The sequence below is a fragment of the Ascaphus truei genome, chromosome 2 (assembly GCF_040206685.1).
Source record: "Ascaphus truei isolate aAscTru1 chromosome 2, aAscTru1.hap1, whole genome shotgun sequence".
Taxonomy (NCBI): domain Eukaryota; kingdom Metazoa; phylum Chordata; class Amphibia; order Anura; family Ascaphidae; genus Ascaphus; species Ascaphus truei.
In genome coordinates this window covers 57299908-57317203 of record NC_134484.1, presented here as the reverse complement: position 1 = coordinate 57317203, position 17296 = coordinate 57299908, and the positions used below count along the sequence as shown (strand labels likewise).

At 42.2% G+C, this 17296-nt stretch overlaps 1 protein-coding gene across 2 annotated transcripts in view; it reads right to left on the bottom strand.

Annotated features, from left to right (window-relative positions):
* Positions 1-17296, bottom strand: part of RSPO2 (R-spondin 2) — a 192493-nt gene that overhangs the window by 71514 nt on the left and 103683 nt on the right. For both annotated transcript variants that reach the window (XM_075582475.1, XM_075582476.1), the window contains one exon: positions 11873-12061. In XM_075582475.1, the coding sequence (XP_075438590.1) occupies positions 11873-12061 (189 nt within the window). The remainder of the gene's footprint in view (positions 1-11872; positions 12062-17296) is intronic.

Genomic DNA, 17296 nt, shown 5'->3' with positions numbered 1-17296 from the left:
TTTAATTCGATACTACAGGGAGCTTCATTCCCGGCGCAGATGCTCCAGGTGTCTATTTCATTGATCTATAAAGCAGGAAAGGACCCGGCAGACTGTAAGAGCTACCGGCCCATCTCTTTAATCAATACAGACATTAAAATTTTCTCAAAACTTATAGCCAATAGAGTGGGTATCGTCCTTCCCAAGCTGATACATCCAGATCAGGTGGGGTTCATTAGTGGCAGACAGGCGGCGGACAACACCAGACGAATAATTGACGTAATTGATCTGGCCCAAAAGCAAAATATTCCGTCAATGGTGCTTAGTCTGGACGCCGAAAAAGCATTTGACCGGATTGACTGGCCCTACCTGAAAGAGACGCTAGGGGCATTTGGCTTTGGAGGAAGCTTGTTGGGGGCCATTCTGGCACTGTACGAGGGGCCAGCAGCGAGGGTGAGGCATCAGGGGTTCCCTTCAGAGCTTTTCCAGATTCATAGTGGCACGAGACAGGGATGCCCGTTGTCCCCTTTGCTGTTCGCCCTATGTATAGAACCCTTGGTGGCGCATATTAGGAACAGCCCGGATGTCAAGGGCATAACTCTCAAGGAGCAGTCACACAAGGTGGCCCTGTACGCAGATGATGTGATCCTGACATTATCACAGCCTCTTACCTCTCTGCCCAATGTGTTCTCAATTCTAGGGAGATTTCATCAAATTTCGGGTTTCAAAATTAATCAGGCCAAATCAGAAGCTCTCAGTCTAAATCTGCCTAAATCAACAGAAAAACTAATTGGACTCAATTTTAATTTTAAATGGTAGCCCTCCACGATTAAATATTTAGGGGTTAACCTCACCAAAGATTATAAAACCTTATATAAGGCAAATTACCCACAGTTGTTTAGGACACTAAAGGAGGACCTACGGCGATGGGCAGAATATAGCATCTCGTGGATAGGCAGGATACAAAGCGTAAAAATTAATCTTCTTCCACGAGTGCTGTATCTCTTTCAGACCATCCCGATTCCCCTGCCCAGAGAAGAGATCCTCTCTTTACAGTCCGCGATAACAAAATTTATTTGGAACAAAAAAAGTCCCAGAATTAAGAAAGATATCTTGAGGAGGCCGACCTCGAGAGGAGGGCTGGGAGTGCCGTACTTGTTCGCTTACTACGAGGCAGCTCAATTAACGCAGATTCTGCAGTGGCACACGGACCCGACCCTTAGGAGATGGGTGGCACTGGAGAGGGAGTGCTGCGCCCCGGTGGATCTAAAGAACCTGATATGGCTACCCAGGAGTAGCCATATACGGATGTCAACACCACTGCAGGCCATGAGAAATTCCCTGAAAAAATGGGAGGCCACTAAATTTAGATGTTCTCTCACAACACAGCAGTCATTGATGACCCCCATATGGGGCAACCCAGATTTCACTCCAGGCCTGGACAGCGCTCAGTTCACAAAGTGGATCCTAGCAGGCTATCTCCGATTATACGATCTGGAGGGCAGGGATGTAATTAAATCCTTTGCTCATGTAAAAGAGGAAAAAAAACATTCCGAATACTGAATTGTTTAGATACTTACAGATCAGGGCCTTCTATAACAAGACCCCTATCCGGCCACGGAGAACAAATTTTGAGCAGATGTGTGCCAGACAAACGGACGCACGGGGACTAACCTCTCGAATGTACAGGGAAGTGATCTGTCCGGAGACAACCGACGCGCCTAGACTTAATTACATGAGGCAATGGGAAGCTGACTTAGGGGACACACTAAAGGACGACGAATGGGACAGGATCCTACAGGCAGCAGCGAAGAGCTCCATCTGTACCACACTAAAGGAGAACGCCTATAAGGTCCTAATGCGTTGGTACTATACCCCAACAAAACTCTCGAAATTTGTCAGAGGCTATTCCCCGCTCTGCCCCAAGCAGTGTGGGGAAAGAGCAGACATGCTCCACATGCTGTGGTCATGCGCAAAAGTGGCCCCGATTTGGGGGGAGGTCCAGGAGTGGCTGCAGCGGCTATTAGAGATCGAGGTCCCCTTGGACCCATGGCTGATCCTACTAGGCCGGCGGGTTCAGGGGTTCTCGAACGCAACACACAGACTAATTGCACACTTTGCCACTGCCACCAGATGCGAGATCGCAGCATTGTGGAAGCAACCGCAGATTCCAATTATACCCAAAATCAGAAATAGAATTTGGTTCGTCTGCCGGATGGAACAGTTGACAAGTCTGGTCAACGACACCGGCACAAATTTTCTAAAAGTTTGGTCACCTTGGTTGACACAGACAGACATCCCGGGGGTTGATCTTACCAACATATTGCAATGATAATTAGAAAAGGCGTTCTCCAGTAGCGAAATGGATCCTAGACAATAGGCCCTGGGGTAAGCGACGTAAAAGGGTAGACTTAGCCAAAGCGTAACCCAATCTAGTGGGGGAAAGTCAGAATACAGCCACACAAAGAGCTGAGGTCCCAGACCTAATCAGGGAAGTCTTTACAGGCATAGAACAAAAGCCGCCTGAGTCGCTCACCACCCCCCTCCCCTCCTCCCCCTTCTCTCCCTATCCCTGGTTCCTTTGTCCGTCCGGTATGTCATGTCACGTTATGTATGTTGATTGGAGGAGAAGAACGGAAATATGGTGACTCATTGTAAGCCAATGGATTGTGTTAACATGTATGTACTGTTTCACCTAATAAAATGAAAGTTATAAAAAAAAAAGTGAAGCACTACCTTTTTCCCACTTATCGATGCATGTACTGTACTGCAATCGTCCTATATGTGCATAACTGATGTAAATAACACATTTGTAACAGGCTCTATAGTCTCCCTGCTTGCGCACAGCTTCGGTACAGGTAGGGAGCCGGTATTGCTGTTCAGGACGTGCTGACAGGCGCATGCACGAGCTCCCGTTTGCCTATTGGGCGATATGTACTTACTCGCGAGTGTACTTAAAGTGAGTGTCCTTAAACCGGGGTATGCCTGTATTATACTCCCAGTATGAGGAAGGGGTATTTCAATTAACTTCCACAAATTGGTAAAACATAGAAATAATTTGTACAAGTCACAAGAACACAATTGAAACAATGTTAAAATGCACTACACAAATGAGGGCCGCATCACTATAGGGTGATATAAAGTAATTGAACCCAAGGGTTTGGACCTCATGAAACTAGGAATTCAACATTGTATATCAAAATATGTGTAAAGGTTGTAAAAGAGAAGTCGGGTCATGCAGGTCTCTGACCTCGTTTCAATCATTTCCCAATTTGCTTATTGAGTAAACCAATGCATGTGAAGACTTTATTAACTTATATAAAACATGATTAATGGAGGGGAAAAAAATGTACAGGAAAAAAATATGTTTTGAAAGACTTGTAAAGGTAAACTTATAGGTGGAATTAATTTCTTCTGAAGTAATCCACTGTAGTAAAACTATATCCTACTGTAAGTGATCTACTTCTGTGTGAAAAATTCTGTGAAATTGCCAAGTGGAAAACATTAGCATCTAGCTTTAAAAAAAAAAGCACTTACTTTGACCCAAATTATCAGTAACCATTTGTACAAAGGTCAATTTGATGATAAATCTGATCAAAATGGATAAAAAAAACCTGAAATTATATAAATGATGTGTTAAAGCCCTGGGTCGAACAAAGGTTGGATTAGCAAGTTATGCCAAACTTGCAGTCACATCAAAGGGCCCCTACTAAGAAGATTGAACCAGAGTGACATTAAGACATTTTTTGTATTATTCTGTCTGGGGTTTCTGGCAATAGCTTAAACTTCTAATACTTTTTTGTAATAGCATTAAAGAATAACAACATTTATATTTATCTGTGAAACAATTAAACATGTAAATCAAGTGCAGTTAAATCCGGTACAAATTCTGCGTTTTGTTCCAGTCTCGAGTGCAGTAATTATCAAATGAATGTACGGGCTAATATATTGGGCAAATCAATACATTATGTAATATCTCCAGGGGCGATAAGGGGGAGTAACATAACCCATCAGCATGTTCCTTCAAACATCACCATAGATTTTAGAAAAGATGGTACAGTAGGTTATTTAGTTCAATGCAAATATTTGACATGAATTTATTTCATTCGTACAATAGCTTGAAGAAAATCTCCACAAGATTGTGTGCATACTGTATGCAACTATCACTTGTTTGGATTGTGCATATTGTGCACATTGTGACATGTTTTGTGACACTTTCACAGACGAACCTTCTCCCATGAGAAGGGAAAAAAATTGCAAGAGATCTATCAAAACAGTTTAAAAAGCAATAAGTTATAATGCATGTTTTGTTTGCAGTATGTCACTCTGTGTAAGTAACGTGAAGATTGCAAAATGTTACCAAGAGAAAGAAGAGATTGTCCCTTACGCAACTTAGGCAACGGTAGACAGTTGATATACTGTATAAGGTTTACATATCATTACATATCATGTAAACCACTTCAATACACACTCGTTTCATAGAATTGTCAGGAAAGTGTGGTGGGAAAGTTTCTTTCGACCATATAGGTTCTTTATGTCTCTGTATGTATGTAACCCCATGTAAACAGCACAGGCTATACCTATCTCCCTTCTACTGTGATAAGCACTGTTAAGATCAGGCACCAGTAATAATCCTGGGTTTTCCCCCTTCATAGCCCTGCCCTGAGTGGTAGATGCAGGCCTGGACTCTGCTGCAGGCGTGAGCAAGAGGGGAGGTTCTGCTGACGTCACGAGTGGTGGGGCTAGTTCTATATTTAGCAGCCAACTCCGGCGAATTGAAGAGATGCAGTAGTGATTCCGAGAGTTCTGTTGTGCTCAGAGTTATGCGATAGTCTGCAGGGCAAGCAGATATGCCGTGAGTCGAAGAATCCTGCGGATCGGTCCGAGGAGCTGGAGGAGACCGCGGTCTTCCGTGCGCAGAGTGCAGGATCAGAGAGAGGAGTGGAGAGATATCAGCTTTCCTGAGTAGAGCTGATAAAGCTATATATATATATCTGGTGGACCAATGCCCTCACCCCACCGCCTGGGGTGATGGGGAGAATCTAAGCCCCACCGCGAGGATAACCTCGGGGGTGGGACACGGGGTATTGAAGCCCTAGCACAGACCATCCTGTCAGAGGAATTATCTATGTGGGAGGAGAGCGAGTAATAAGTGCAGCTTGGCTGTTGTTGGTGCGGCTACTGGAAGCCACTATCGTTTGTAGTTGCCGATGTGCCAATAAAAGAGACTATCCTTTGTTACCCAAAGACTGTGTGTGAATTGGAAGCTATTACCCTGGGACCCAGGGGGTTCTTCTATACCGGTCCTGTGCCATATCCTGGGATTATACAAGATGGAGGCGCTGCACCACTAGGAGAACATGGAGGCTACCACCCCAGAAGCCCGGTCCTGCCTCCCCAATAACATCGCGGGACGCTACGGCCCTCCTGTTTACCACAGGTATGCACCACACCGCATGTAATCTGCCCTCATGCACCCTAGACACCACCGTAGAGTCTGGGGGAAGGGGGGAAGCAGGGTTACATGTATAAAAGGAAATGCTTTGTTATCTCTTGAATTGAAGCCCTTAAGCATCCTGAACGAAATGGCCTTTCAATGCATCTTTATCATTTCTAATAGTTGTGTTACTTTGGCAGAAGTTTATTGGCAAATGCTTTTTGTAATTACAAGAAAAAGACAGTTTGTACTTTTAGACAGTACCACTGGACATTGCATACACAAGTATACATGTTTTCATGCCAGCTACATTTCATTATTTTTACTAAGTGTGACCATGAAAAGGTCCTTATACTTTGAGACTATAGTCCAAAAACATCCTCTTCCAACCTTGTCCCCTAACACTTGCTTTGCTTACAGTTAGGGAGGAGTGGGCGAGGGCATGATACAGGATCAACATTACAGGCATCAAAAGATTATGAGGTGAGTAAAGGAATCCAAATGCAGATATTTCAATCTTGTAATGATATGAACTCACTGTCCCCCAATTCTGCATGAGTGAGGACATCGGTGAGGACTTCCTGTCTATACCACAAATCATCTCAGAAAAGCCTGGATTTGACCCACAGTAGAAGATTACTTCTTAACTACTGTCCATACCAGTGATTTTCAACCAGGGTTCCTGGTTCCAGGTATGCCTAAAGAGTTCCCTGTAATTTTCTGGTAATCTGACAATTGTATCAAATACAGAAGAATTTACTATGCATCTGATCACAGAGTTGCTATTAGAGATGGTTGGAGGTTCCTCAGAATTTCACTTAGGATTCCTTAACCAAAAAAAAAGTTGGAAACCACTGGTCCATACCCTTCTCTACAGGAACTCCTCCCGCAGGAGGAAAACGCGATGCACAGCCGTGATGAAGAACCGAAGGAAGGCTGGGGTGGTGACTAAAAAAACGTTATTGTTGCAGAGTGTATTACTGAGGATCCGTCAGTACTACACTCTGCAACAATAAAGTTTTTTTTAGTCACCACCCCAGCCTTCCTTCGGTTCTTCATCACGGCTGTGCAGCGCGTTTTCCTCCTGTGGGAGGAGTTCCTGTTTGATCCTGTTCGCCTCCGGTAGCACGGCGGGTTGCTGTTTCAGCTGACAGTGCAGCCACCGCCGGTTATTGACCACCCATCGCGACGGAGGAGTTGCTTGGCGGTGGATCTGACTGTATGAAGATAATTAAGGCTCGGCGCCACACGCTTCATAAACCGTGAGTCCCTCTATATCAATTCTATCAGTGCTCACAGGGGAGCCAATTGCTGGGAGAGACTCTCATACTCACTTGTTTGAAGCTTTGCCGTGACCTGCTCTATATACTGAACGATTTAGCAAGATTCAGCTACTACTTCTCACTTCTTGAGCGATTGGTGGGTTAACCCTTTGTTTGCCTGTCCATATACATAACCTTCTCTATACCATGAAGAAATAAGCAAAAAGAAAGTACAAGTATTGATTTTCCCCAATAATAGGTTGGCATCAAGAACTCTTTACACTATACTGAATAACAAATTCTCTGATTTTCCTTAAGTGCAAAATACTACATAAATTAAATGTATTTGGGGAGAAAAATGTCATATCATAAGTATTTTTTTTACTAAGACATTACCAAAATGTAGCATTTCCAGTAATATTTCGTCTACATTTATTGTGATTCATTGTTTTGCTCCCAACAGAAAAGAGTATCAATTGCATCCAAGCAGAAATCCGATGTACTGTATTATATGAATTACTGGAGCCAAAGAAATAGATTAAGCAGACACGCTCACTTAAATAAAATGCACACTTCTACATATTAAACTTTTCAAGTTTGAAATACCAGGGTTATACAATCTTTGCAGGCGTCCAATGCCAAGGTGGTAAACTCTTGAGTGACATTTTCTTAAATGTTCATAATATTTCATTGTAATGTATTACTGCCACAACTATGGATGCTTACTCAAGCTGGTCCCTCTGGGTTTAAACGTAATGCTTTTAGTGCATTCTAGAATGTGCAATGATCCCAGTATTCTGCCAATCGTCAGAAAGATAAATGAGTCCTCTTTTGGTAGACAGTTTGAGGAATGGCAGGTCTTTGTGGTCCAGTTTCGGTCTCCTTACTCTTATCACAGAAATATTATGTTGAAAAGCTACATACGTGGCAAGAGTTCACAAAGACCAGAAGCACATGGATTCTTCTTGAGAAGTATGCACATTATGTAATGCAAATAATATAGTCAACAACTGCGTAGTTCACAAGAAATTACAAAGCAATTAAAAGTATGCTAAAGATTTATGACAACAGACTCATATTTGGTACTTGACACAAATGTTCATGAATGTCAGAAATTATATAAGATCACATATGTATCAAATACAGAATCTTGAGAAAGCAAAAATTGTCACGTATGTCAATTTTATCCAGCTCCATATGTCTGAAACTTGTTGAATTTTTTTTTCATCTGGAGTTGAGGAAAATATTTTAATGCCACCTCAGATCTGGTGGCTTGATTTAATGAAACTCTGCTCAATTAAATGAAAGCACATTTACAGCATCTCTTTATACTATTGCTGAAAGTAACGCCTCCACTAAACGTTCAAAAATGACTCTCCAAATCACAAACTAAAGCAAGTGGAGCAAAACTGACATACTGTATGAACTTTGACACATTGGCACAAGCGTTACGCACAGTCCAAATAGTGCAATTTACTTTATGTTCGGAGCAATACTCCCCCGATGTTGGTTAAATATATGTCATCATTTCTGATCCTACATGCAGTGCCGGACAACCTATTAGGAACACTAGGTACGTGCCAAGGGGACCATAAGGTTAGGGGCCCCGTAGGTTGTACTGTGAACCTTTAAAGATCCTATAGATTACGGTCCACTGCATCAGCAGAACGCTTTAGATCGGTGCCTAATTTTCACTAGTAACTCTGATCAATAGAGAAGGGCAGGGAATGAGTGAGATGTGTCACATGATCAGAACTCTTCCAGTGCTGCTAGCTGGCAAGAGAAGCACAGCTCAGCACAAGCTCTCCTGTTGGTGTGTGAGAGCAGCTCTGCAACACTAGGAATTTCAAGAAGAGGCAATCTCATGCCTCGACAGTGAAGTGTTCAAATTCTCTAAGCATAAATATGAACAGCTGGGCAGGAAACATTGTATCCAGTAAAATACACACTCACAAAGGTGGTACTGCAACTAGTTCATACTTAAAAAGACACAGAGTCCTTAGTTGAATGCTTAAGCAGGCAGACTGAATGGGTACAATTGTATTACCAAACTAGCAACCTACTGGTTACAATGAATCTAGGGTTAGAACAAGCAACTCTCAGAATCCTTAGATTATTGATTATTATAGGCTAAAGCAGTAAAATTCATGGCATTATTGAAAACCCTGCTCTCTGATTGGTTAAAATTCCGGGCATTATCCAATCAGTAATGCCCGGAATTTAAGCAGCAGAATGTGTAGTTTTCAATGTGTTTATTTCCAGCCAATCAGCTTTCAGAACAGCTGAGACAGGGCAGGGGATTCGTCTGATTTAAGTAACAGCTCTGAGACAGGGCAGGGAATTGGTCAGGACGTATCAGCCACGGGTTGACTCCTCCCCCTCCCAAGCTGACTGAGATTTTCTGAGCAGATTCAGTTGAATTGGGGGGGGGGGGGGGTGAGTCTGCAAAGCAAATAAGTAAGTGGCTGTCTGCAGTTTGTGTGTGTCAGTAACAGTGTGTGTGTGCTGTGCTGTTGTATATCTGTGTAGAGGTGCTGTGTGTGTGTGTGTGTGTGTGTGTGTGTGTGTGTGTGTGTGTGTGTGTGTCAGTGTCAGCAGCAGTGTTTATGGGTGTAGCATGTGTGTGTAGCAGCAGTTTGTGTGTGTGTGTGTATATAGAGGTGCTGTGTTGTGTGTAGAGGTGCTGTGTATAGAGGTGCAGTGTTGTGTGTATGTTGTGTGTGTGGGTGTGTGTGTGGGGTGTGTGTAGAGGTGCTGTGTTGTGCTGTGTTGTGCTGTGTTGTGTGTAGAGGTGGGGGGGGGAGTGAAAAATTTAGTAAGTGGCTGCATTTTTTATTGTGGCTGCAGTGTGTGTGTGTGTGTGTGTGTGTGTGTGTGTGTGTGTGTGTGTGTGTGTGTTGTGTTGTGCTATTGTATGTGTAGCAGCCAGCAGTTTGTGTGTGTAGAGCTGATATGTGTGTGTGTCAGTGTCAGCAGCAGTGTTTATGGGTGTAGCATGTGTGTGTAGCAGCAGAGTTTGTGTGTGTAGAGCTGCTTTGCTATTTGTGTGTGTGTGTGTCAGTGTCAGCAGCAGTGTTTATGGGTGTAGCATGTGTGGGTAGCAGCAGAGTTTGTGTGTGTAGAGCTGCTTTGTTGTGTGTGTGTGTGTGTGTGTGTGTGTGTGTGTGTGTGTGTGTGTGTGTGTGTGTGTGTGTGTGTGTGTGTGTGTGTGTGTGTGTGTGTGTGTGTGTAGAGCTGCTGTGTTGTGTGTGTGTAGAGCTGCGGTGTTGTGTGTGTACAGCTGCTGTATTGTGTGTGTAGATGTGCTATGTTGTGAGTGTAGTTGAGGTGCTGTGTTGTGTGTCTAGAGCTCGTGTGTGTGTGTGTGTGTGTGTGTGTGTGTGTGTGTGTGTGTGTGTGTGTGTGTGTGTGTGTGTGTGTGTGTGTGTGTAGAGGTGCTGTGTTGTGTATGGTGTGCTGTTGTGTGTGTGTGTAGCAGCAGTTTTTGTGTGTTGAGCTGCTGTGTGTGTGTGTGTGTGTGTGTGTGTGTGTGTGTGTGTGTGTGTGTGTGTGTGTGTGCGTGCGTGTGTGTGTAGAGCTGCTGTGTTGTGTGTGTGTAGAGCTGCGGTGTTGTGTGTGTACAGATGCTGTGTTGTGTGTGTAGATGTGCTGTGTTGTGAGTGTAGTTGAGGTGCTGTGTTGTGTGTCTAGAGCTCGTGTGTGTGTGCGTGTGTGTGTGTGTGTGTGTGTGTGTGTGTGTGTGTGTGTGTGTGTGTGTGTGTGTGTGTGTGTGTGTGTGTGTGTGTGTGTGTGTGTGTAGAGGTGCTGTGTTGTGTATGGTGTGCTGTTGTGTGTGTGTGTAGCAGCAGTTTTTGTGTGTTGAGCTGCTGTGTGTGTGTGTGTGTGTGTGTGTGTGTGTGTGTGTGTGTGTGTGTGTGTGTGTGTGTGTGTGTGTGTGTGTGTGTGTATACACAGAGGGGGCGGCAGTGTGTGGATATAAATATCTGCAGTGTAAGCGTATATAGAGGTGGTTTCATGTATTTACCATTTTATTTTAATAAAAAAATCTATATAACTATACAAAGTGTCTGTTATTTATGAAACAAACCTACATTTAGCCTATAATAGTAATAATCCCCTCAGAACAGGGCATTACTGGCCAATAATGCCCTGGCCGGGTTAAAGTCCCTCGGCTTCGCCTCAGGCCTTCAACTCTTCCAGCCAGGGTATTATTTGCCAGTAATGCCCTGTTCTTCGGGGATTATTACTTAAGTAATGTCACAGAGGCACTGCATGGAGCACATATATAGAGCACATATATAGGCTATCTACTGGAATACACTTCATAGTAAGAGTCTAAGAACACCAGATATTTACAAATCTTGCGTCATAATTAATTTCACCCAGGGTCTTGATTTAACGTTTTGTATATTGAAAGTTAAATATTAAAATGTATCATTACAGTAGGGACCGAGTGCACACTACTAGGAGCTTTTCTCTCCACTTTTTGTATTACTCATTAATTTCCCTTAGTGCACCTCATCCTATATCGTGTGTGTAAGATAGAGGGGTGTCTCTTACCTTCTCTGGGGTAGCCCTCCTCCTGCAGGGTTGCGTAGTCATGGCAACCTGACGTCACACGGTGTCGCAACGTCATGACGCCTCGACGCTGCAGGAGGAGGGCCGCCTCAAAGAAAGGCCCCCAAAGTCTTGGTGCCTACGGGTCCCAGAGGGTCTTAATCTGGCTCTGCCTACGAGTCAATAATAATTGGAGACAAGAGCTAGACTCCACACACTGAATTTACAGATACAGATTAGGCTCTAATGCCACTTAATAAACATTTTTGGAAATTGCGGGAGAGCTGATTAAACATTTAGTCACTACTATACAAAATTCCTGATCTTCTCTACCTTTCTGACACATCTACCTTAATGGTGTAACTAAAATGTGAACGAATACATTAAACACAAATAAACTAATCTGTGTGTATGTTCAGGTATTTGCAACAATGGGCACTACTCAAATGATCTGGCATTTAATATACAACAGATTTGGCATGAAAATATCTCAACACACACACATACAATATTTTGTAAGGCAAGTCAAAGATTTGGAGATGAATGTCATATGCCCAGTTGCAATTCATTTGGGTCAATTTTAAGCATACAGTTTAATTTAAATACAAGCATAAAAGATAGAAACACATCTGCTTACTTGAACATCTGTTCATGTCTGGAGCTCGGAGTCCATAGTATCCAGAAGGGCAGGAATGTAAACACTCTCCATATTGCCTCATTCCTTCTCTTCGAAGAAAGAAGAATAACTTAGGCTGGCAGCGGATGCATCCATTGTCTTTCGAGCAAGAGAGACAGCCTTTGCATATTGGATTAGATCCATAGGTTGCTGTAAAACGAAAAGGCACAATCATTTTTTAATTCATAAAATAATATGGCAAAACCCCACAAAATGAGTATAATTTAGTATATATAATCTCCCTCTCCTAGCAGGTTCCTGCCTCAACCAATATGTCAGCTGGTTCTATTCATCTGCAGCATTACTGGCAGTTCATCTAACCTTGCCTGTGGCTTCCTTCTCCTTTCATGCTTCCTTCAGATTCACCAATGGGTTCTCAGAACCCACAGCCCTGTGACTACTCTATGGACTCTTTAGAGGATCCTGGAAATGTGGCGGTCTAGAATAAAAAAAAGTACCAACTGTCATTACAGTAATATTTCTCTAATATACAATGTGGGGAAATATTTAACTTGAGTACGGCTGTATTTATTGTCTAGTACCCTGTATATTACATACATAAATTGGGGTCTATTAATTATTGCTATTTACTGTTTTTGCTTTGATTACATATGCACTACATATTTCTTATTGACCTCAATAGAGAGATGAGTCTAAAAGACTCCCATGAACCTTTGCTTCCCCATTTGCTGGCCGGCACTTCAACATTGTATACACAGGATGTTGTCCAATCCTGGAACAGTTTAACCAATATGATTCCAGCTCATTGAGTGGTGTAAGGCAAATCTGGGGTATATGTAACCCCTCGTGAAAAGATCTGGAGACCAGTGTTCATTGTAACACCAAATAGAGCAGATCCTGTATCAATCTCCAGATTATAATTGCAAGCCCTGGAGATCAATCATATAGCTGACAACTCTGCATTGCTGAATTCTCACTCTGTTTCTGGATAACGAAAGCCCTATTCCTGAACCCAAAGTTTATGGATACCAATTTTCTCTTTACTTCATAACGTAGATTAAATTGTAATAACCAAGTATTAGGTCCATGATAAGCTCAGGGCTTTATAGATACACATAGCCTTAGAAGCCACTCTGATTTGAGGTGCTAGAAAGTGTCATCAGATTAGTTTAAAAAAAAAACAAAGTGTAAAAATAGTAGAAAGCGCAGATGGTAAATAAAAAGATTATTGTGGTTTTAAGAGTTTATACTGTACATTAAATTGTATTATAAACATCTGGATTCCAGAAAAACTAGAAATAATTTTGCCACAAAAAAATGACTTGATTGCAGCATGTGATTTTTAGACACTCACTACATGTGCTATTTCCTCTCATGCGACAATTGGGAGGCAAATCCACATAAAACTCTTTAAGATATTGAAAATAAGGTCATTATAATTATTAAGGAATAGTTTGGTTTGAGTGTGACATTTAAACAACTGTTTAACAATTAGCAATTAAGTTTGAGTGTAATAGGGCTGTAAAAGTGTTTAAGGGAGACTTTTAAAAGAAGTTAGTCAAAACCTTTTCACAATAATCTACTGTATAACACATTGGCTTCTCACTGCCTGGGTAACATATTAGTGATTTGCTTAGTAAAGCCTACATCATAGCAATGTATAATGCAGCATAACCAGTCTTGAATGCTAATAAAATATTGTTTTTATTCAGTATCAATGTTTTCTTCTTCTATCACACCTTCATCAGGCCTGGTCCTGATGACGGTGTGATAGAACAGTGAAACGTTGATAAAATTGTAGTTCATTTATACTTGCATATAAAAAGGCCCAAGCCCTGAAATGTACATTTCACATGACAATTCCTGCTGTTTACTCTAACTTTCTCCACTTCCCCAGGCAGCACACGAAAGGCTCTTATCAGGGAAGAAATGGTTTCTCTTCTCATATATGGTTTTTGAGGTCTAATAATACCAGTAAAGGTGAGGTGCTTTGTAGCCATATTAATTCACGTTTTGGACTCATAAATAAGAAATAAAAAATAGTTTACAAAAAATCAATGAGTTAGGAAAAGCTAGAATGGTGAACACAGACATCCTACTGTATAAAGTATTGTAAATAAATCTGGGGGAAAAAAGAGACATGCAGGTTGATGTGCCCCTTTAAATAAAAAGTTAATTAGAGGAATCCTACAGTTTATTGGCCTGTTGGTTGCTATTGAGGACTGATCGTGACATACCTATATTTTAAATCTTATTTGACTGACTGAATTCTGTTTTTAAACTGGGTTTTTTGTTTGCCTTCCTCTGGATCAATATACTGTAAGTACGGATATAGGATAAAGTATCTGTCGTCTAAATATTGCATAGGTTGAACTTGATGGACTCATGTCTTTTTTCAACCTCATCTACTATGTAACTAAGTAACAAAACATCTATTGTTGGTTAATATTGATGGACAATTGAGATCTACAAAAATCTATAGAAGTCTGAGTATATGCGTGTTTTGCAGTAATTCTGCTTGTACAGACACAAACACATGGAAAACCATACAGCACTGTATCTGCATTTACTAGAACATGTTAAACTACAAATATATTTTCACATTGGGAGTGTCAAATTCTTAGACACATTTTATTAAACTCATGAGTGTACAATCTTAACTTTGATAACAGCTACTAATTATTATTGTATATATTTCACTGGCCATACAAATGAATTGCATACTGTTCTCCACCTGTAGGTATGCCAATGCTGAAACATGAAACTACAACAATCCAGTTTGTTTTTATATATTGGAAAGGTGATTACACTAGTTTACATTGTATTAATATTGCAAGTGTATAAAATGTTTGTTCATTTTAGTTATTATCATTTATCACAAACAATTAACACATATTTTACAGCCTGCAAGCATTTAACATTAAATTGCTGCATTTCAATGTAAATACAAGTACTTATCTACAATACAAGTCAATTCTTTGTTCTGCTAACTTTCTGACTTAATAGCTGATCCAAGAAAACATTTACTATAATATTAAAATATCCTCCCTGCCTTACGCTTTCCTGAGTTTCCATGCATAGACATACCACATTTCTAGAAACACATGGGTATCGGCTGTGATAGAAATAGATATTAATCTTTAGTTAGGCCGCATTACAAGAATAATGCTTCTATTAAAAGTAAACATCTATTCTTTGTTAATTTCAGAGTACCAAACACTGATTACATTTCACTGCACAATGTAGACAGCATGAAACTGTTAACAGGTTAGTAATATCTCACAATATATCAATGACAGCTTATCAAAATAAGTTGATAGCTTGCAATCTTATCTAAAAACTCTAATGGTAACAAAAAGGTCTACTGTGCTCCTCAAGTTAAATGACTGTCATCTTTGTAAACAAGTTTAGTATTGCAGTGGTGCAATCCAATTAACTCCAGCAGCTTCAATAGTTACTAAATCATTTGGACTGAAAGCAGACTGTGTGCCCTTCAATGCCATTTTTTGGGCTGTCCAGTCAAGAAGACAACTCCTATCCAGCCCTTACTAAATACAGAACTAAATATTGTCTTCTCTACTCTGGTTCTGATATAGTGTGAGCTGATCCAATATGAAACAAGGTGACAATTGCACTATTTATATAGCCATCTCTCTATAAGAGGCATAGGGGGTCATGCACTAAGCTCCGATAACTAGTTTTTAGAACGCAAAGTGCTCTTAGAACGTGATGTTGCGCTGAACACGATTCACTAAGCCACGCAAACAGGCACTTTGCGTTCTAAAAGTGACTTTTTTCTGGAATTTTTTCTAAGTCCAACTTTGCTCGTTCGTTACCCTGTTTGCGTGAAATTCTGCCCTTAAGCGGGATGCACTAACCTACATAACCTTAGCGTACGCGAAAGTTGCGTAAAAGAAAACACGTCAACTCAAGGTAGCAGCAAAAAAAGCTGGACTTAGAAAAATTTCTTGCTTTACATTTTTGCATGCGCAAAACCCATATAACAGGCCGGCGGGTGTCCCCGGCTGACCCCGCGGGGGTCCCCGAGGGAGGCTGGGAGTCACGGGGGTGTCCCCTGCTGACCCTGCGGGGGTCCGGGGGTCCCCGGCTCACCAAGCGGGGGTCCCTGCGGGAGTGCGGGGGTCCCCGTGGCCATCCCGGGGTCCCCGCGGGCCTGTGGTACCAATGTTGCGCCTCCAAAAATAATAAACAATATTTATAACTAAATACACCCCCCTAACACATACAATACAGTAATGGGCAAAATTACTATTATCCACATATGGATAATAATGCATTTGCCCATTTTAAATACATATAACTTTCAATAAATACAGTAAATACATATTACACTTACCTTTTACAGGCACCCACGATGAAGGCCATCCTCATCTTGAGCCTGCCCATGTCCATCCGGTGCTGCAAACCATACACAAGAATAAAAATAGCCCCTAACCCCTTAATCACCTTAGCGGTCATTAACCACTACAGTCATTAAGGGGTTAACCCACCCTCACCCACTAACCCAGGCGGGAGGTCTACAGTAAATTCCCTCCCCCACTACCCATCCCGTGAGGCCTAACCACCCTCACCCACTAATCCCGGCAGGAGGCCTACCCACATACCCTTGGGGCCAATACCCCCTTCCCACACCCCCAGTACCCACAAAAAAACAATACACAGCCCCACAATAAACATCATTATATTTATTCTATACATAACCCACCCCCTGTGCCCCCCCATAAATACATGATTTATTATTTTACATACAGGGTTAATACCCCAGGCCCACGGGAGTCCCCGGTGGGCCTGACGGGTCACCTCACAGACCTACAGTAGCCCAGCACCTGGTTTCAAATAGGGTCTGGAGGCCTATGGGTGGTCCCCGCCAGGCACCTTGGTCCACCAGATGGTCTCCATGGGTCACCGTGGGCCACAATTGGGTCTCCACAGGTAGGCCCGCGGCTGTCTGTTGGGCCCCAGGTCAGACCCACAGGTGTCTGAGGGGCCTCGGGTGGTTCCATCGAGGGTCTGTGGGCCCACGGGTGGTCCCTACGGGTCCGCGGTGCCCCCAGGTGGGGCCACCGGTTCTTCCCCGCAGGTATCCCCCGTGGACACCTCCAGGCTGCTACCCGTGGAAAGCCCGAGGAGACCTCAGGTGGTCTCCAGAGGTCTCCCGCAGACCAAAATGAACCAACCCTGTATGTAAAAAAATAAACCTGACCTATACATTAAATACATCCATCCCCCCCAACAAATATAGTACAATAATGTGCAAAATAACTATTATCCAGATATGGATAATAGATTATTTGGCCATTATGAAACACATAAAACATGCATAAATAAAAACATGAATTATTAATCTTAAAATCACCACATTGCATGTTACAATTAATCCAGCAGCACTTGTAAAAATAAACC